General features: G+C 38.6%; 1 protein-coding gene across 1 annotated transcript in view; it reads right to left on the reverse strand.

Moving 5' to 3' along the window:
- The window catches only part of THEMIS (thymocyte selection associated), a 188,451-nt gene that overhangs the window by 110,387 nt on the left and 56,716 nt on the right, over positions 1 to 21,348 (reverse strand). The window contains 1 exon segment of the mRNA XM_040238742.1: positions 19,254 to 19,712. Within this exon segment, the coding sequence (XP_040094676.1) occupies positions 19,254 to 19,712 (459 nt within the window).

A 21,348-nucleotide genomic window follows, 5' to 3' on the forward strand; every position in this document is an offset into this window, starting at 1 on the left:
TTGACATACTCCAGTTTAGAATAAGTCTGTTGTTCCATGCCCGGTTCTAACTGTTGCTTCTTGACCTGCATACAGATTTCACCGGAAGCAGGTAAGGCGGTCTGGTATTCCCATCTCTTGAAGAATTTCCCACAGTTTGTTGTGATCCACACGGTCAAATTAGATCTACTCACTAAGCACAGGCGGCTGCGACTGGCGCACGAAGCACGGCCGAGAGGAGCTACCCCACGTCCGAGGTCAGGGGCAGAAGCCGGAAAGACCCCAAGCCCGAAGGGCGGTGGCCGAGAGGAGCTACCCCACGTCCGAGGTCAGGGGCAGAAGCCGGAAAGACCCCAAGCCCGAAGGGCGGTGGCCGAGAGGAGCTACCCCACGTCTGAGGTCAGGGGCAGAGGCCGGAAAGACCCCAAGCCCGAAGGGCGGTGGCCGAGAGGAGCTACCCCACGTCCGAGATCAGGGGCAGTGGCCAAGAGTGCCAGGCTGCGACGGTGAGGGAACGGCCAAGAGGAGGTACCCCACGTCCGAGGTCAGGGGTGGCGGCCAGAGGGAGCCACCCTGTGCCCGATGCCAGGGGCAGTGGCCTGGAGGATCAACCCCACATCCAAGGAGCGGTGGCTGCCAGGGCGCAGGAGGGCCTAGAGGAGCCATCCCACGTTGAAGGTCAGGAAGGGCGGCGGTGAGTAGATACTCCTCATCCAAGGTAAGGAGCAGCAGCTGCGGTTTTCTGGAGAAGCCATGAAGAGACACACCACACCCAAGGTAAGAGAAACCCAAATAAGATGGTAGGTGTTGCAAGAGGGCATCACAGGGCAGACACACTGAAACCATACTCACAGAAAACTAGTCAATCCAATCAGACTAGGACCACAGCCTTGTCTAACTCAATAAAACTAAGCCAGGCCCATGGGGCAAGCCAAGATGAGTGGGTCATGGTGGAGAGGTCTGACAGAATGTGGTCCACTGGAGAAGAGAATGGCAAACCACTTCAGTATTCTTGCCTTCAGAACCCAACGAACAGTATGAAAAGGCAAAATGATAGGATACTGAAAGAGGAACTCCCCAGGTCAGTAGGTGCCCAATATGCTACTGGACATCAGTGGAGAAATAACTCCAGAAAGAATGAAGGGATGGAGCCAAAGTAAAAACAATACCCAGCTGTGGACGTGACTGGTGATAGAAGCAAGGTCCGATGCTGTAAAGAGCAAAATTACATAGGAACCTGGAATGTCAGGTCCCTGAATCAAGGCAAATTGGAAGTGGTCAAACAAGAGATGGCAAGAGTGAATGTCGACATTCTAGGAATTAGCGAACTAAAATGGACTGGAACGGGTGAATTTAACTCAGATGACCATTATATCTACTACTGCAGGCAGGAATCCCTCAGAAGAAATTGAGTAGCCATCATGGTCAACCAAAGAGTCTGAAATGCAGTTGCTGCTGCTGCTAAGTCGCTTCAGTCATGTCCGACTCTTTGCGACCCCATAGACGGCAGCCCACCAGGCTCCCTCGTCCCTGGGATGCTCCAGGCAAGAACACTGGAGTGGGTTGCCATTTCCTTCTCCAATTCATGAAAGTGAAAAGTGAAAGTGAAGTCGTTCAGTCATGTGCGACTCTTCGCAACCCCATGGACTGCAGCCTTCCAGGCTCCTCCATCCATGGGATTTTCCAGGCAAGAGTACTGGAGTGGGGTGCCATTGCCACTTGGATGCAATCTCAAAAACGACAGAATGATCTCTGTTCATCTCCAAGGCAAACCATTCAATATCACGGTAATCCGAGTCTGTGCCCCAACCAGTAACGCTGAAGAAGCTGAAGTTGAACGGTTCTATGAAGACCTACAAGATCTTTTAGAACTAACACCCAAAAAAGATGTCCTTTTCATTATAGGGGACTGGAATGCAAAAGTAGGACGTCAAGAAACACCTGGAGTAACAGGCAAATTTGGCCTTGGAATGCAGAATGAAGCAGGGCAAAGACTAATAGAGTTTTGCCAAGAAAATGCACTGGTCATAGCAAACACCCTCTTCCAACAACACAAATGAAGACTCAACACATGGACATCGCCAGATGGTCAACACCAAAATCAGATTGATTATATTCTTGGCAGCCAAAGATGGAGAAGCTCTGTACAGTCAACAAAAACAAGACCAGGAGCTGACTGCGGCTCAGATCATGAACTCCTTATTACCAAATTCAGACTGAAATTGAAGAAAGTAGGGAAAACCACTAGACCATTCAGATATGACCTAAATCAAATCCCTTATGATTATACAGTGGAAGTGAGAAATAGATTTAAGGGCCTAGATCTGATAGATAGAGTGCCTGATGAACTATGGACTGAGGTTCGTGACATTGTACAGGAGAACAGGGATCAAGACCATCCGCATGGAAAAGAAATGCAAAAAAGCAAAATGGCTGTCTGGGGAGGCCTTACAAATAGCTGTGAAAAGAAGAAAAGTGAAAAGCAAAGGAGAAAAGGAAAGATATAAGCATCTGAATGCAGAGTTCCAGAGAATAGCAAGAAGAGATAAGAAAGCCTTCTTCAGTGATCAATGCAAAGAAATAGAGGAAAACAACAGAATGGGAAAGACTAGAGATCTCTTCAAGAAAATTACAGATACCAAGGGAACATTTCATGCAAAGATGGGCTCGATAAAGGACAGAAATGGTATGGACCTAAGAGAAGCAGAAGATATTAAGAAGAGGTGACAGAATACACAGAAGAACTCTACAAAAAAGATCTTCATGACCCAGATAATCACAATGGTGTGATCACTCATCTATAGCCAGACATCCTGGAATGTGAAGTCAAGTGGGCCTTAGAAAGCATCACTACGAACAAAGCTAGTGGAGGTGATGGAATTCCAGTACAGCTATTTCAAATCTTGAGAGATGATGCTGTGAAAGTGCTGCACTCAATATGCCAGCAAATTAGGAAAACTCAGCAGTGGCCACAGGACTGGAAAAGGTCAGTTTTCATTCCAATCCCAAAGGAAGGCAATGCCAAAGAATGCTCAAACTACCACACAATTGCACTCACCTCACATGCTAGTAAAGTAATGCTCAAAATTCTTCAAGCCAGGCTTCAGCAATACGTGAACCATGAACTTCCTGATGTTCAAGCTGGTTTTAGAAAAGGCAGAGGAACCAGAGATCAAATTGCCAACATCCGCTGGATCATGAAAAAAGCAAGAGAGTTCCAGAAAAACATCTATTTCTGCTTTATTGACTATGCCAAAGCCTTTGACTGTGTGGATCACAATAAACTGTGGAAAATTCTGAGAGAGATGGGAATACCAGACCACCTGACCTGCCTCTTGAGAAATCTATATGCAGGTCAGAAGGCAATAGTTAGAACGGGACATGGAACAACAGACTGATTCCAAATAGGAAAAGGAGTACGTCAAGGCTGTATATTGTCATTCTGCTTATTTAACTTATATGCAGAGTACATCATGAGAAACACTGGACTGGAAGAAACACAAGCTGGAATCAAGATTGCCAGGAGAAATATCAATAACCTCAGATATGCAGATGACACCACCCTTATGGCAGAAAGTGAAAAGGAACTAAAAAGCCTCTTGATGAAAGTGAAAGAGGAGAGTGAAAATGTTGGCTTAAAGCTCAACATTCAGAAAACGAAGATCATGGCACCTGGTCCCATCACTTCATGGGAAATACATGTGGAAACAGTGGAAACAGTGTCGAACTTTATTTTTCGCGGCTCCAAGATCACTGCAGATGGTGACTGCAGCCATGAAATTAAAAGACGCTTACTCCTTGGATGAAAAGTTGTTACCAACCTAGATAGCATATTCAAAAGCAGAGACACACTTTGCCGACAAAGGTCCATCTAGTCAAGGCTATGGTTTTTCTAGTAGTCATGTGTGGATGTGATAGTTGGACTGTGAAGAAGGCTGAGCACTGAAGAATTGATGCTTTTGAACTGTGGTGTTGGAGAAGACTCTTGAGAGTCCCTTGGACTGCAAGGAGATCCAACCAGTCCATTCTGAAGGAGATCAGCCCTGGGATTTCTTTGGAGGGAAAGATGCTAAAGCTGAAACTCCAGTACTTTGGCCACCTCATGCGAAGAGTTGACTGATTGGAAAAGACTTTGATGCTGGGAGGGATTGGGGGCAGGAGGAGAAGGGGACTACAGAGGATGAGATGGCTGGATGGCATCACTGACTCGATAGACATGAATCTGAGTGAACTCTGGGAGTTGGTGATGGACAGGGAGGCCTGTTGTGCTGCGATTTATGGGGTCGCAAAGAGTCAGACAGGACTGATCGACTGAACTGGACTGACACAGTCAAAGGCTTTGGCATAATCAATAAAGCAGAAGTAGATGTTTTTCTGGAATTCCCTTGGTTTTTCTATGATCCAACAGATGTTGGCAATTTGATCTCTGGTTCTTCTGCCTTTTCTAAATCCAGCTTGTACATCTGGAAATTCTCAGTTCATGTATTGCTGAAGCCTAACTAGAAGGATTTTGACCATTATCTTGGTAGCATGTGAAACGAGTGCAATTGTATGGTAGCTTGAGCATACTTTGGCATTGTCCTTCTTTGGGACTGGAATAAAAACTGACCTTTTTCAATCCTGTGCCTCTTGCTGAGTTTTCCAAATTTGCTGACATATTGAGTGCAACACTTTAACAGCATCATCTTTTAGGATTTTAAATGTTCTCCATAGCCAAAAGTTAAAATAAAAACATATATTTTTAAGTTTTCTAGAATTTGGATATGACATACTTAAGTTTTCAAACTGACAGATTTTATTATATATATAAGTATGTGTCCAGGAGAAAGATAAATCAACATTTCTGCTGTTTTTCTTACAAAATAGATGGTTATATAGTGTTGCAAAATATTTTTTAAAAAATAAGAGGGGAGATATCACGTTAAATCTTTATTAGCTTTAGACTACCACTGCTTGCATTTGGTATATATAATTCCAGTGTGTGTGTGTGTGTGTGTGTGTGTGTGTATTACATATGTTTAAACAAACATTTTTAACTTATAACTGGAAAAATGTAATACTCTCTGTCACCACCAAAACTGAAAATGGTTTCAGTGAGGGAGCTAAACTAGAAAATTTCCCAAAAAAGTTATCTTCACAAAAAAACTGATAAAGAGATAAGAAGGCACCAATTCAGAGCATGAGAGGCATTCCTGAAAGTGTTTCTTACAAATTTTCCAGTTTCAAATTAATCTGAAGTAAAAACAGTGTATATTCACACAACCTTTAGTTAACACTTTCCAAATTTTCTTCCTGGGTAAACATGAATTATTGGGTACATTTCTGGTTTTCCAAAGGGAGCTATTAAGAAAAAATTTTCCATTCCATTTTCTCTAAAAAAGGTAGCATTGGTTTCCTCCCTCTGCGTCTGAGTCATTTCATTAAACTCTGTCTTTCTGCCTATTCTTTTCGGGGAAAGTCCCTTTTACAGTTAGGGCTAATGTTAATCATAATATGATGTGTTTCTGCATTTCCCATTGCAACAACTCTTTTACCTAAGTACGAATTTGGGGGACCCCACTAAAAATTATCTTCAAAGAGAAAATAAAGGTATATATTTAAGCTTGATTAATATTAGGCAATATGTGAATCCTTGGACAGCTAATATTCTGGAATACTCTTGGTCTCAACTCAGCATTCAAGGGCCCATCCTTTGCAATTAGACCTGAACTAGCAGTACATGGTTAGAAATCTACTGAGACAATCTTATTGAAGTCTGGAAGGCAAGATGGTTGTTTTGACACATTTTTATCTTAACAAATTTTGTAAATTTTAGCCTGCAGTTTTTCTCAATTTTTAGTTTCTCCTATATTATGATGATTAAATAGTCCACGTGTTTTGGGGAAATTTTCACTTTCTAAGTTTGATTTTGTTGTTGTTGTTATTTACTTTAAGACTACACTTACATTTCTCTAAAGTCCTTTCATAAATTTTGTCTCCAACTCTCCTTTATTCAGTGAATTAGTTACATTTTTGCATCATAGCCTACTCTTTATTATGCAATGATTATTAGATGTGCTAATAATTTCTGAGCTTGCCTCATTATAGACATTCAAACTAAAATTTGATATTTATCATTCATCTATTTGATCTCAGTTTCCTTTATATTCTGTGACAATTTTTTTTCCCATTTATTCAGTTTCATTTCAACTTAAGAGAAGCTATACAATGAATTTCTGTTTTGTTGGGTGTCCTCCTCTGGTTCTACTTCTGTTTATATTTACAAAAAGATATAGTTCTTTTTGGATCACTCTCCAACATTTGTAGCAGGAAAAATATCATTATGACTGCTCTTGAGAAATCTTGCATTTGATATGGCTTTATCTCATAACACCACTCTGTCTTTTACATTTTCATTTAGCTCATAAAAGCTAAGAAAATTGAAGAGCCATTTTCTTATATTTAATGATACTATTAATGTATTTTTCATTTGATATGTCAACTTGCTTGGCGTGTTGTAGCCAGTTATTTAATCAAACACTGATCTAGCTGTTGTCATGAAGGTATTTTGTAGGTGTGGTTGTCATCCAAATCACTTGACTTTAAGTAAAGGATGTTGCTCTCAATATGTGGATGAGCCTCATCCAATCAGCTGAAGGTCTAAAAAGCAAAAACAAAGGTTTCCCAGAGAAAAAACTCTTCCTCAAGAATGCAGCATAAACTTCTGCCTATGTTTCCAGCTTGCCAGCCTGTCTGATTGACATAAAACTTATTAGCCACTGCCCTTCACCCCGTAATTACATTAGCCAAGACCTTAAAATTAATTAAATATTTAAATAGCATGTAACTATGCATATACATATAATTATATATAATATATAATATTGATTTATATAAAATTGTATACTGTTTCTCTGGAGAACGCTAACTGATAAAATATTAATTATTGGTAGTTTAAGAATAAATAAATGTGTGTGTATATATATATATATACACACACACACAGACACAAATGCAGTAAAAACTGTACTTTCCTCTGCTTGCTGTTTGATGTTTATATTAGTAGTAAGGTTTCTGCCTAAAAGAAGAAAATGAAATGGAAGCTGGCTAGAGTATTCATGGATTTTAGAGATCATGCTATGTCACAATATTTTCATGGACACATCAGGAAAAACATCACTAACAAAAACTGAACTTGTTATATGACTATGTGTGCATACTAAATCGCTTCAGTCATGTCCAACCCTATTGTAGCCCACCAGTCTACTCTATCCATCAGATTTGCCAGGCAAGAATACTTGAGTGGGTTGCCATTCCCTCTTCCAGGGGATCTTCCTCACCCAGGGATTGAACCCATGCTTCTTGAAGCTCCTGAATTGCAGGCAGATTCTTTGCTGCTGAGCCACCTGGGAAGCCTATTATATAGCTATAAAAAGAGAATGAATATTCACTTCATGGCACCAAAGTTAGTATCGTTTATAGTTATATAACTGATATATAACTGACACTAACTTTGGTGCCATGAAGTGAATATTCATTCTCCTTAGCTATTAAGTTCATAAATATTTCATTGCAACAAATCAAATCTGGATATGGCAGGTGAGAAAATCCTCTTCTACCTAAACAGGATCTTTGTACTGTACAATATACATAGAAACAATTGTTTTAGTTGCTTCATTCATTCATTCATTCATTCAAGTATTTATTTATTGAATAATAAACATTTACTTTATTGGGGCTTTCCTGGTAGCTCAATGGTAAAGAATCTGCCTGCCAATGCAGGAGATGCGGGTTCGATCCCTGGGTTGGGAAGATCCACTGAAGGAGGAAATGGCAACCCACTCCAGTATTCTTGCCTGGGAAATCTCATGGACAGAGAGGAGCCTGCTGAGCTACAGTCATGGGGTCGAAAAAGTTGGACACGAATGACATAGCAATGAAATAACTATCTCCAGCATCAAGAAGATAAATACATAAGAAATTGACTAAGAAAGTTTCAAAAATTACTAAAAACTAAAAGACACTTACTCCTTGGAAGAAAAGTTATAACCAACCTAGACAGCATATCAAAAAGCAGAGACAGCTTTGTTCACAAAGATCCATCTAGTCAAGGCTATGGTTTTTCCGGTGATCATGTATGGATGTGAGAGTAGGACTGTGAAGGCTGAGCACCACAGAATTGATGCTTTTGAACTGTGGTGTTGGAGAAAACTCTTGAGAGTCCCTTGGACTACAAGGAGATCCAACCAGTCCATCCTAAAGGAGACCAGTCCTGGGTGTTCATTGGAGGGATTGATGTTGAAGCTGAAACTCCAATTCTTTGGCCACCTGATATGGAGAGCTGACTCATTTGAAAAGACCCTGATGCTGGGAAAGATTGAGGGCAGGAGGAGAAGGGGACAACAGAGGATGAGATGGTTGGATGGCATCACCAACACAATGGACATGGGTCTGGGTAGACTCCAGGAGTTGGTGATGGACAGGGAGGCCTGGCATGCTGCGGTTCATGGGGTCACAAACAGTTGGACACGATTGAGCAACTGAACTTAACTGAACTGAATGTTGTGTTAAAAATATTGTTTATAAATTACACTTAGCATTTAGCAATATTAGCAACCAGTCTTTTCAGGGTAATATTAGATCCAGGGAAAACTCTGGGCTAGGACCAATTTAAGTAAGTAGTGAAGCTTATGGGTAAAATATATTGCTTTCCAACTCTTTCTTCCCTCCAATGTATCACAGGGTAAAAAGGAGGAAAAGAAAGAAAAAAGACAAGTTTCAATGAATGTAAAAGATGTGTGCAATCCTTGAACTAGACAAAGATTGAACTCAGATGGAATAATGGTCAATGATTTCGTAGAACAGAAAAAGGAAAGCCTATGTACCTAAGGTTTTTCCAGTAGTCATGAATGGATGTGACAACTGGACTATAAAGAAAGCTGAGTGCTGAAGAATTAATGCTTTTGACCTGTGGGCATTGGAGAACACTCTTGAGAGTCCCTTGGACTGCAAGGAGATCCAACCAGTTCATCCTAAAGGAGATCAGTCCTGGGTGTTCATTGGAAGGACTGATGTTGAAGCTGAAACTCCAATACTTTGGCCACCTGATGTGAAGAGCTGACTCATTTGAAAAGATCCTGATGGTGGGAAAGATTGAGGGCAGAAGGAGAAGGGGACGACAGATGAGATGGTTGGATGGCATCACCAACTCGATAGACATGGGTTTCGGTGAACACTGGGAGTTGGTGATGGACAGGGAGGCCTGGTGTGCTGCGGTTCATGCGGTCGCAAAGAGTTGGACATGACTGAGCGACTGAACTGAACTGAACTGAACTGAACTCCTTGGAAGGAAAGTGATGACCAACCTGGACAGCATATTAAAAAGCAGAGAAATTACCTTGTCAACAAAGGTCTGTCTAGTCAAGGCTATGGTTTTTCTAGTAATCATGTATGGATGTGAGAGTTGGACTATAAAGAAAGCTGAGTGCGGAAGAATTGATACTTGAATATGAGTTGGACATGAGTTTGAGTAGACTCTGGGGGTTGGTGATGGACAGGGAGGCCTGGAGTGCTGCAGTCCATGGGGTCGCAGAGTCAGACACTGAGTGACTGAACTGAATTGATGTACCTAAGGAGTAGACTCCAATGGAAAGTCAACCTTTTGTGACCCACATGACACTCCAAAGGCTTTTGAATTGATGGCATGCTGCTGCTGCTAAGTCGCTTCAGTCGTGTCTGACTCTGTCCGACCCCGTAGACAACAGCCCACCAGGCTCCCTCGTCCCTGGGATTCTCCAGGCAAGAACACTGGAGTGGGTTGCCATTTCCTTCTCCAATGCATGAAGGTGAAAAGTGAAAGTGAAGTCGCTCAGTCGTGTCTGACTCTTCGAGACCCCATGGACTGCAGCCGACCAGGCTCCTCCGCCCATGGGATTTTCCAGGCAAGAGTATTGGAGTGGGGTGCCATTGCCTTTTCCGGAATTGATGGCATAAGGCCCCTCTGAAGGTGGAGAAGGTAGAGGACAAAAGAAGGGGATTATGTGAAGGTTTGAAGTGTGATTAAATCCAGATCTTCAATTCTAATTTGGGGAAGATGGCTGACAACCCCTCCAACCTCTCTCAACTGAAGTAAACAATACAGGGTCCCAGAATCTGGAAAGTGAGCGTAGGTGAGCAGAGAAGTGTGGAACTGAAAGCAAAAAAGAGAAGTCTAAATCTATGAGGGAAATAGTCAGCAACTTCCCCACTCAGTTACAATAATTTCATAACCTCCGCATGGTATCAAGAACATTCTTTTCAGATGAAACTGAACAAGTTGTCCTGGAGGAAAGACTCATAGGATCTGAATTTAGGGAATTCTCCAATGAAAAAGCCAAAAAAAAAAAATTAAACTTTAAATTCAAAGCAAAGAGCTTGTATATAAACAGTACCTCACTTGTAAATTAAATTAAAAATTTATCTCACGTGCAAATAGGAACAAATGGCAAATAATTACTAAGCATTTGAGAAAAAACATTTAACAAGAATGACAGACTAAAACTAACAAAAGACTGAAAGAGGCGGATAAAATGGAAGGAAATGCAGAAAACTTTAAGAAATAGTATATTCTCAGTGAGATAAGTATTGTCTCCTTAAAACAAGAATATGGTAACAGTTTAAAAATGATGTAAGAAATAACTCTTAGAAATTAAAAATATGACAGCTGAGATTAAAAATTCATTAAAACAGTTGGAAATGTAGTTAAGAAATTTTCCCTGAAGGTAAACCAAAGACAAAAAACACAAAGAAAATAGTTCTACATCAGTATGGGAGCTTCAACATGAGATTAGAAGTTACAGAATGAAAAAAGAGAAAAAATAGTTGAAAGGCAATTACCAGAGAATTTATCCCAGAAATGAAGCACTTGAATTTCCAACTTGAAAACTTCCCTCACGATGAAAGAACAGACCTATCACAAAGTCCATTACTGTGCAGTTTCTGAATGCTATGGATAATCTCTCAAAGGCAAAACTGGAAGGTAGATGCTAAGGGAGCAAAGCTTTCAAAATTCTGAGAAGTAGTTTTCAACTGGGAATTCTAGAAATAATCAAACTATCCATCTTATTTGAGTGTAAAATAAAGATATTTTCAAACAAGCAAGTCTTGCAATCAACTAATTAATATCCTCTGCACCTTTCTTAGGAAACAAGTAGAGTATGGGTTCCACAAAACTAAAGAAAACCAGAAGAGAATGTTATTTGAGTTCAGAAATTGCTAGTAAACACAGAAGCAATTTGAAGATAACCACCAGAATGGTGTTAAATCAAAGTTCCAGCACAACACTGTTATGGACTAAATGTTTGTGTCCCCCAGTATTCATATGTTGAAACTGACTCCCAGTGTAGGGATACAGAAGGTGGCACCTTTGGGAGGTGATTAGAATTAAACAAAGTCATAAGGATAGATAAAATCATGGAGCCCTCATAAATGAGATTAGAGCCCTTATGAAAGTCACCAGAGGGTTTTCCTAGGTGGTGCAGTGATAAAAGAACCCACTTTCAATGCAGGAGAGGCAGGAGACGTGGATTTGATCCCTGGGTCGGGAAGATACCCTGGAGGAGGAAATGGTAACCCACTCCAGTATCCTTACCTAGAAAATACCATGGACAGAGGAGCCTGGCTGGCTACAGTCCATGGGGTAGCAAAGAGACATGACCAAGCAACCAAACCTGCAAAAGTCGCTAGAGGGAGACTTCCACAGGGGTCCACTGGTTAAGACTCTGTGCTTCCACTGTAAGGGGCATGGATTTGATCCCTGGTAGGGGAAGTTCCATATGCCACGTGGTGCAGCCAAAAAGAAAATAAAAGAAATGTCCCCAGAGTTTCCTTTCCCTCTCTGCTCTGAACTGTGTGAGGATACTGTAAGTATACAACCTGCAAGAGTTTTCTCATCAGAATTCGACTATGCTGGCAACCTAATCTCAGACTTTCACCCTCCAGAACTGTAAGAAACAAATGCCTGTTGCTTATAAGTCCCCCAGTTTACAGTATTTTTTAATTATAGCATCCTAACCTAAGCCAAGCACCTATGCATTAGTTCTAGAGATCCACAGATACAGATTGGAGAGTGAGGTTGGAGAGTTCCAGGAGGAATATTTCAAAAGAAGATGTAGATCTCCTGACAGTTTGGACTCTGGAAAATTTTAGAGAATAGTTTTGTTTTGTTTTGTTTTGTTTTAAACAAAGATGTTGGAACATACTTCAAGTCTTAGGAGAGGACTGAGGAAAACTAAGCAATGAAATAATAAGGTCATTATCTACCACCTGATTCAGCAATGAATTGTCACAGAAATGAAACTACTTAACCATAACTTATCATAAACTGAGAAAGGAGAAAGACAGAGAAAGTAGGAATATAAGACCATTAAATTTTCGCATCACAAGTGAAAGTCAGTAGTTTATGGCTAAAATTGATCACTCGAAAAATAGCAATATCATATATTATTTGGAAATGTGAATGGCAATACAAGAAAGCAGGGGCAAAATATTTAAGAGTTACTTCATAGTAGCAGAATGTAGGGTAAATTTGGGAATGATCAAGAACATGGGTTTGCTGATAACTTTGTCTTTTTTACCACTATTTGATATTTCTGACTTTGATAAAGATGGAATTTTTTTTAAATAAATGAGAGAAAGAGGAAGTCTCAGAATACTAAAAGGTTGAGGCATTTTTTTCCATCTGTCACCTATTATACAATATTCAGATACTGACTTTCTGATAACACCATTTTGCTTGTATGATTTCAGCCCTGTGTTTATAAATGAACTAATATATCATATATTTGAGTGGAAAACTTTCCCCAGATTTTGAAAGGCACTAAGTTTTCTCCTAAAGCAAAATGCAACTTTCCAACTTGTAAAATTTCCATTAGTAAAGAAACAGCTATCAATTGATACATCAAAACATAACTTCATTAAAAAGTTTTAACGATCAAGATTTCTAGTTTTTTAAAGAAATTTTAAATGGCTGCTTCCATTTTTCATTTGGAAATATTATTCATTCCATCTGTTACACTAGTATGAATTCTATCTTCCTGTTAAAGGCACAAACTGATTTTGCTACGACTTATATGAAACCTGTGGTTCAGGTGGTTATTTATACCTCTTTCCCAAAGAGATTTAGTTTTTTAAAAAAATCATTAAATGTATGGTCAGAGTTAGAGAGGTTTGGCCTATAATGGAAATACAACCAAGAATTTCCAGAAACAAATATTTCATTTAAACACTTTCGGCTACTTTTCTTTTTTAGTGAAGTCTAAATTTTCCCATTAATAACGTTAAAAACTAGCACTTGGAGTAGAATATCTTACATTTCTTCTTTTCTCTATTTACTTGCTATGTTCTCTTTTCAACAAATCAATAATTTCATAGCTTCCTATTGTTCTCAATATTTTTCATCTTGCTTTTTGCTCTAAGGTTTCTCTAAGATTCCCTGTTGCTAACTCAGATCTATTCTTTTTCTTGTCACTTCAGAAAAGAAGGATTCAACAGGAGTTTGAACTATGCCAGACACTCAAAGCCATTGAAAAATAACTTAGCAGACCACATGCCCGTGACTTCAAGGCAAGCTTAACTCTTAAATATAAAAAAATAATAATAATGTAAAGCAAGACAACAATTGATTAAAAAACAGTCTAAATAATTATGTATAAAAAGAAACACAATTACAGACATAGAAAATAAACTTACAGTTACTAAGGGGTAAGAAGGAGGAGGGATAAATTGGAAGATCAAGACTGACATACACACATAACTAGATATAAAATAGATAACTAATAAGGACCTACTGTATAGTACAAGGAGAAGGTGATGGCACCCCACTCCAGTACTCTTGCCTGGAAAATCCCATGGACAGAGGAGCCTGGTAGGCTGCAGTCCATGGGGTCACGAAGAGTCGGACACGACTGAGCGACTGACTTCCCTTTCACTTTTCACTTTCATGCATTGGAGAAGGAAATGGCAACCCACTCCAGTGTTCTTGCCTGGAGAATCCCAGGGATGGGGGAGCCTGGTGGGCTGCCATCTATGGGGTTGCACAGAGTCGGACACGACTGAAGCGACTTAGCAGTAGCAGTATAGTTCAAGGACCTCTACTCAATACTCTGTAATAGAAAATGGTCTAAAAAAGAGTGGATATATGTATAACTGATTCACTTTGCTGTATACCTGAAACTAACATAACATTATAAATCAACTGTACTCCAATAAAATTTTAAAAAGTAAATTGAAAATAAAATTTAAAGTCTACATTTTATCTTTAGAAGAAAAATGCCCATAACACTTTTTGTGTTGAACACCCAGCATCCATTTTCAGGAAATACTCTGCAGTCAGTATACAGGTAAAACAGTCTCATACAGAATCTTGAAATTTTTATACAATAAGAGCTAATGCTTAAAATAATCCCTAAAAATTAAAGATCCAAAATAATTAAAATCAAAATCCAATTTTAATATTATTAAAAAATAGAAATTGGATTAAAACCTTTTGGTAAGGATTTTATTTCATCCAAAGGCAATTTCTTCTGGGACCTTAGTTATTAGCATGAAATCATATTTAAGTCTGTCTAAACAATTCAGTTAATATCCCTTGCTCTTTGTCAATGTTAATATTTACTAAACAGCACCATTATTCAGCCAGCAAATCAAGCCAGAAGCTTGGCAATGAGATTAACTTCTTTCTACTTCCAATAGACCTTGAGCTCTGGTTGAATGTTCTTCTGAAATACCCATTAAGAACAGCTGTTAACTTTTCAGTACTCTGCCATAGAACAAACGGCCTCACTACACTTCTATCTTGTTTATCCAGCTAGAAAATCTCTCTTAATTTGTCCTTTGGACAAACTTAATCCCTATTTAATCCCTTATTTAACCCATATATTTCAAGACCCACCACGCCTGATTCTATTCCTCCATCGCATGTTTTGATGACTGTCTCAACCTGCCTTCTCTTCTCTTTTCTCATGCCAGCTGCACTAGAACCACAATCTCTTGCTTATCTCCTTTCCTGTAAGCTGCATCTGCTTCCTCCAACGTTGTCCTCTCTTTCTCTACCTGCCCATCTCCTGGTCAGTCTTCAGATCTCAGTTTACATGTCATTTCCTCAGTGACGGCTTTTGTGATACCTAACATAAATTCATTAAATATTGTAGCTATCTTGTTCATATATTTAGGTTCTGGGTTCACCTTTATTTGCATCTGCATTATAGGAGCTGCCAATGGTTTTAGAAAAACAACGATTTTATTTTTTTAATATAAATTTATTTATTTTAATTGGAGGTTAATTACTTAGGAGGGTAGGATGATTTGGGAGAACAACCAATTTTAAAATGAGAAAATGCTACCCATTGTTTATGAAAATTGAGGAAAATCCAATTACCAATTTTGATTATACGTTTTGTGAAAGCTTCTAGAACACTAATGTAAGGTCTAAAGTTTATTGTGATCTCAATTTTTTGTCATATTAACCAGTTATTGACAAGAGTTAGAATCCAGGACTTCTGACTGAAACTACAGAACTCTTTGCTCCATACTTGCCTTGCTTATGTGCCATAATCTTAAAAAGTCAAGGTGTTAATTTCTTTAGGATTACAGGCTCTATCCAGCTATTTCTATTTTAAAATACAAAAATCTTATGAAGATTATGCCATTTGCAGCAACATGAATGGACCTAGAGATTGTCACATTGAGTGAAGTAGGTCAGACAGAGAAGGAAAAGTATTTATGACATCCCTTTATGCAGAATCTAAAAAGAAATTATACAAATGAACTTATTTACAAAACAGACTCACAGACTTAGTGAATGAGAACTTACAGTTGCCAGGGGGAAAGGACCAGGGGAGGGGATAGATAGGGAGTTTGGGCTAAATGTGTACACACTGCTATATTTAAAATGGATAACCAACAAGGACCTACTGTATAGCACAAGGAACTCTACTCAATGTTATGTGGCAGCCTGGATGGGAGAGGAGTTTGGAGAATACACACACACACAGACACACACACACACACACACACAGACACACACACACACACACACATACATATATAGTTGAGTCCCTTTGCTGTCAATCTGAAACTACCACAACATTGTTAATCAGCTATGCTCCAACATAAAATAAAAAGTTAAAAAAATACAATTTTAAAAATCTTATGAAGATTACATACTAAAATACATTCACATGGGAAGAGGAAAAGAGGAGTGGCAGGATAAGGATATGGGATTAAGATATACAAACTACTATGTATAAAATAGATAAGCAACAAAGAAATATTGTACAGCACAGGGAACTATAGCCTTAATTTTGTAATAACTCTAAAGATGGTATAATCTATAAAATACCGAATCACTATGCTATACACCTAAAGCTAACATTATCAAATATATTTCAATATTTGACCCACACTTTTGTGTGAATTAATTTGTCACATTATTTTCCCTTAAGTCAGAGGAACTCTCAGCTGATAGGAAGATTTATGACCAGTAATGGATGGCTAAAAAAAAGAAAAAGGGCTCTCACAAAGTAAAAGTAAGGGACACATTAAGGTAACTTTGCATCCTTATCATTTTTGACCACCTCCATACAAGAAAGATATGTAAAATCCTAAAAGATGATGCTGTTAAAGTGCTTCACTCAATATGCCAACAAATTTGGAAAACTCAGCAGTGGCCACAGAACTGGAAGAGGCCAGTTTTCGTTTCAGTCTCAAAGAAAGGCAATGCCAAAAAATGTTCAAACTACCATACAGTTGCACTCATTTCACATGCTAGCAAGGTAATGCTCAAAATCCTTCAAACTAGGCTTCACCAGTGTGTGAACTGAGAACTTCCAGATGCATAAGCTGAATTTAGAAAAGGCAGAGGAACCAAAAATCAAATTGCCAACATCCATTGGATCATATAAAAAGCAACGGAATTCCAAAAAATTATCTACTTCTGCTTCATTGACCATGGTAAAGTCTTTGTGTGGATCACAACTGGAAAATTCTTTAAGAGATAAGGATACCAGACCACCTTACCTGTCTCCTGTGAAACCTATATGCAGACAAGAAGCAACAGTTAGAACTGCTCATGGAACAATGGACTAGTTCAAAATTGGGAAAAGAGTACGTCAAGGCTGTATATTGTCACCCTGCTTTTTAAAATTATATGCAGAGTACATAATGCAAAATCCCAAGCTGGATACATCACAAGCTGGAATCAAGATTGCCAGGAGAAATATCAACAACCTCAGATATACACTTCACGTTCACGTTCAGATATACATAGGATACCACTCTAAAGGCAGAAAATGAAGAGGAACTAAAGAACCTCTTGATGAGGGTAAAAGAGGAAAGTGAAAAAGCTGGCTTAAAACATTCAAAAAAACTAAGATCATGGCATCCAATCCCATCACTTCATGGTACACAGATGGGGAAAAGTGTGAATAATGACAGATTTCATTTTCTTGGGTTCCAAAATCACTGTGGACAGTGACTGCAGACATGCAATTAAAGGATGTTTGCTCCTTGGAAGGAAAGCTATGACAAACCTAGACAGCATATTAAAAAGCAGAGACATCATTTTGCCAAGAAAGGTTCATATAGTCAACACTATGCTTTTTCCAGTAGTCATGTATGGATGTGAGAGTTGGACTATAAAGAAAGCTGAGCACCAAAGAATAGGTGCTTTTGAACTGTGATGTTGTAGAAGACTCTTGAGGGTCACTTGGACAGCCAGGAGATCAAAGCAGTCAATACTAAAGGAAATCAACCCTGAATATTCATTAGAAGGACTGGTGCTGAAGCTCCAGTATTTTAGTCAGTGGTGTGAAGAGTTGATGGAAAACACCCTGATGCTGGGAAAGACAGAGGGTATGAGAAGGGGGCAAGAGAGAATGAGATGGTTGGAAGGCATCACTGACTCCATGGACATGAGTTTGGGCAAACTCTGGGAGATATTGAGGGACAGGGAAGCCTGGTGTGCTGCAGTTAATGGGGTCACAAAGAGTCAGACACAACTTAGCGACTGAACAACAACAATAACAATATAAGAAAGCTTATTTCTAACCAATTATGCTGTGTTCTAAAATGTAACTCTTCTTTTTTTTTTTTTTTTACCGTGTTTAACTACCAGCGATAAAAAAATAAATCAATATTTTAATCTGTCTGTACCTGACAATTACAGCATTTTACATTTGGATCAGTTCAGTTCAGTCGCTCGGTCGGGTCCGACTCTTCACGACCCCATGAATTGCAGCACTCCAGGACTCCCTGTCCATCACCAACTCCCGGAGTTTACCCAAACTCATGTGCATCGAGTCAGTGATGCCATTCAGCGATCTCATCCTCTGTCGTCCCCCTCTCCCCCTGCCCCCAATCCCTCCCAGCATCAGAGTCTTTTCCAATGAGTCAACTCTTCGCATGAGGTGGCCAAAGTATTGGATTTTCAGCCTCAGCATCAGTTCTTTCAATGAACACCCAGGACTGATCTCCTTTAGGATGGACTGGTTGGATCTCCTTGCAGTCTAGGGGACTCTCAAGAGCCTTCTCCAACACCATAGTTCAAAAGCATCAATTCTTTGGTGCTCAGCTTTCTTCACAGTCCAACTCTCACATCCATACATGACTACTGGAAAAACCATAGCCTTGACTACATGGACCTTTGTGAACAAAGTTGTCTCTGCTTTTTAATAAGCTGTCTAGGTTGGTCATAATTTTCCTTCCAAGGAGTAAGTGTCTTTTAATTTCATGGCTGCAATCACCATATGCAGTGATTTTGGAGCCCCTCAAAATAAAATCTGACCCTGTTTGCACTGCTTCTCCACCTATTTCCCATGAAGTGATGGGACCAGATGCCATAATCTTAGTTTTCTGAATGTTGAGCTTTAAGCCAACTTTTTCACTCTCCTCTTTCACTTTCATCAAGAGGCTCTTTAGTTCCCCTTCACCTTCTGCCATAAGGGTGGTGTCATCTGCATATCTGAGGTTATTGATATTTCTCCTGGCAATCTTGATTCTAGCTTGTGCTTCTTCGAGCCTAGCATTTCTCATGATGTATATTTGGATAGCATTACACAATTTAAAATATTCATTTAAATACATTATTGAATTTGATTCTTGAAACAAATACATGGCTTGCTTATTTACAGATGAGAATCTAACTCTCAATGGGCTTAATGGATAAGTAGGGACAGAGTTTCATTCTTTAGACTAAAATCTTCCTCTTTCCCAAACCCTGCAAACTTGCCCATAAAGCATCATTCTCAATAGATACTTACATTTCATTACAGCTTGAATTTCATAAACAGGCTTGAGAATCACAGCTCCATAAAAGCCTCTAGGGAATGGATTTGTTGAGTCCCACTTAGCTGAAAAACCTGTAAGTATCACAGTTCGTGTTCTGTTCTTGGGGATCTTCCATTGGATAATTTCCTTTAGGGTATAAATATGTTCATCTTCACACTCATAGAACTCTCCTTCTTGTGACAAAGGCAAAGCAAATGAGTAATTTTGATGATTCCTTAGCACACTACAGTTTACCATTATTTCTCCATTGATCTCTTCCACTGAGTTGAGCATGATTCGCTCACCTTGCTTTATGATGAGATTCTCTAGTTTTATATCCTTCTGATGATAGAAGCAAGGATGACTCAGTCTACTTGGTCTAATATGGTTGGCTTTTGTAATCTCTTCCATAGTGAGGTATGGAGTTGTATCAGCCACAATCTTAAAAAGACCTGAGAACAGAATGCTGTGAATTAAAAAGAGTTCTTAACAATGAAAGTTCTCATAAGTAAATCACAGTGAGAGAGTTATAAAGCAAATAAAACATAGCATTTAAAAGTACTGTACCTTTTTTGAAAGATTAGAGATATTTGTTTTAACCCTGAATTCTTCTAGGGTATATCTTAATGTATTATCTGTAGGCTGGATTGTCAGATCCAGACAGGTCACATAGATGGAAACAAGGGGAAAATGTCTTGAAATAAGAAAGGCCCACTTCTTGAAAATTAAATCTGCATGAAATACTGGCTCTTTCCTAACTACATGTGTGATCTTAAGCAAGGCACTTAATCTCTCAAGATCACATTTTTAATTTTTAAAATGAAAGGACTAGATTAGATGAGTATTTCCATATATATTCTCTGGAAACACCAAAATTAAAAGATATTCCAGTAGGAAACTGTTTCATGGTCAAGTTAACAATTATAAAGCTATTACCTGGAACTTGACCACGCTGATGACTGTAACACATCATGAATGAACTTAATAACACTAAATTGTACACTTTAAAGTGGCAAATTTGATGCTATGCATATTTTACCATAACAAAAATTATCTCCCTTTTTCCAGGTAATTTGAAATTTCTCAGAAACTTCAGATGCACTATGACTCATAAGAGAGGAATATAACATGCAAAATTTCCCTAATTTCTTTCATCATAAAACTCTTAGGGAAAAATTCATTGATAAATTACAAAACTGTATATCATATATGTTAGTTACCTACATAACTCTCATTGGGAAATGCCAGGTTAAGAAGTTGTTCAGGATTGAAATCTGTTGATTATATATCATTCATTCTTTCTATTACTTCTCTAATTTTGTCATAGCTTCACTATTTCAAGCCTTTTCTTCCAGTACTATTGGGACAGTCAAGTAACACAGCTTTTTATGTTTGCATGTTTAAATTTAATTCTTCTCTTTCAATTATTTTGCATTTATTTCATAGGTACGTCTATTTTATAACACTACCAGAAATTTATTTATTGAATAAATTTCATTAAATTCCAAAGAAAGTAAGTACAAAGGAAAAATTAAGTAACTGCTTGCTTAACTCCAAAGTAAATTAAGAAAATATTACATAATAGCATCCACTTAGAAAGCAGCATCTAAAGAACCCTAGAAGAATGATATAGCTTAGAAAAGTTATTTAGTCACTTAGTCAAAAATGCAGTCCAATTAAATTTCTCTTTATATCAAATTATTAACCAGATTAAAATGCTTTTACATGTATTTTGGGTTAGGGTACAAAGATTTATGTTATTTTACTCAAACAAAAATAATACAGGATTTTGATTGTTTTTAAATATAAATGTTCTGAAGAAGTCTGTGATGCAATCCTGGCTAAGACTGAGGAAGACAGCATGTACAATCTGTCCTGAAAACTTTTATAGATCAAATAGTGTTCATCCTCTGCATGGTGTGCTTGAAGACAGTAAGGGAAAAGAAACATTTACTTTGAAGGAGCTTCTTATTTTGTTATGTCTTGTATCAGGGAAAATCCAATAAAACAGTACTCTTGCATTCCCCACAGTAACTGACTTTGTGTGTGTGTGTGTGTGTGTGTGTGTGTGTGTGTGTGTGTGTGTGT

Source organism: Oryx dammah, unplaced genomic scaffold (genome assembly GCF_014754425.2).
Source record: "Oryx dammah isolate SB20612 unplaced genomic scaffold, SCBI_Odam_1.1 HiC_scaffold_4, whole genome shotgun sequence".
NCBI lineage: Eukaryota > Metazoa > Chordata > Mammalia > Artiodactyla > Bovidae > Oryx > Oryx dammah.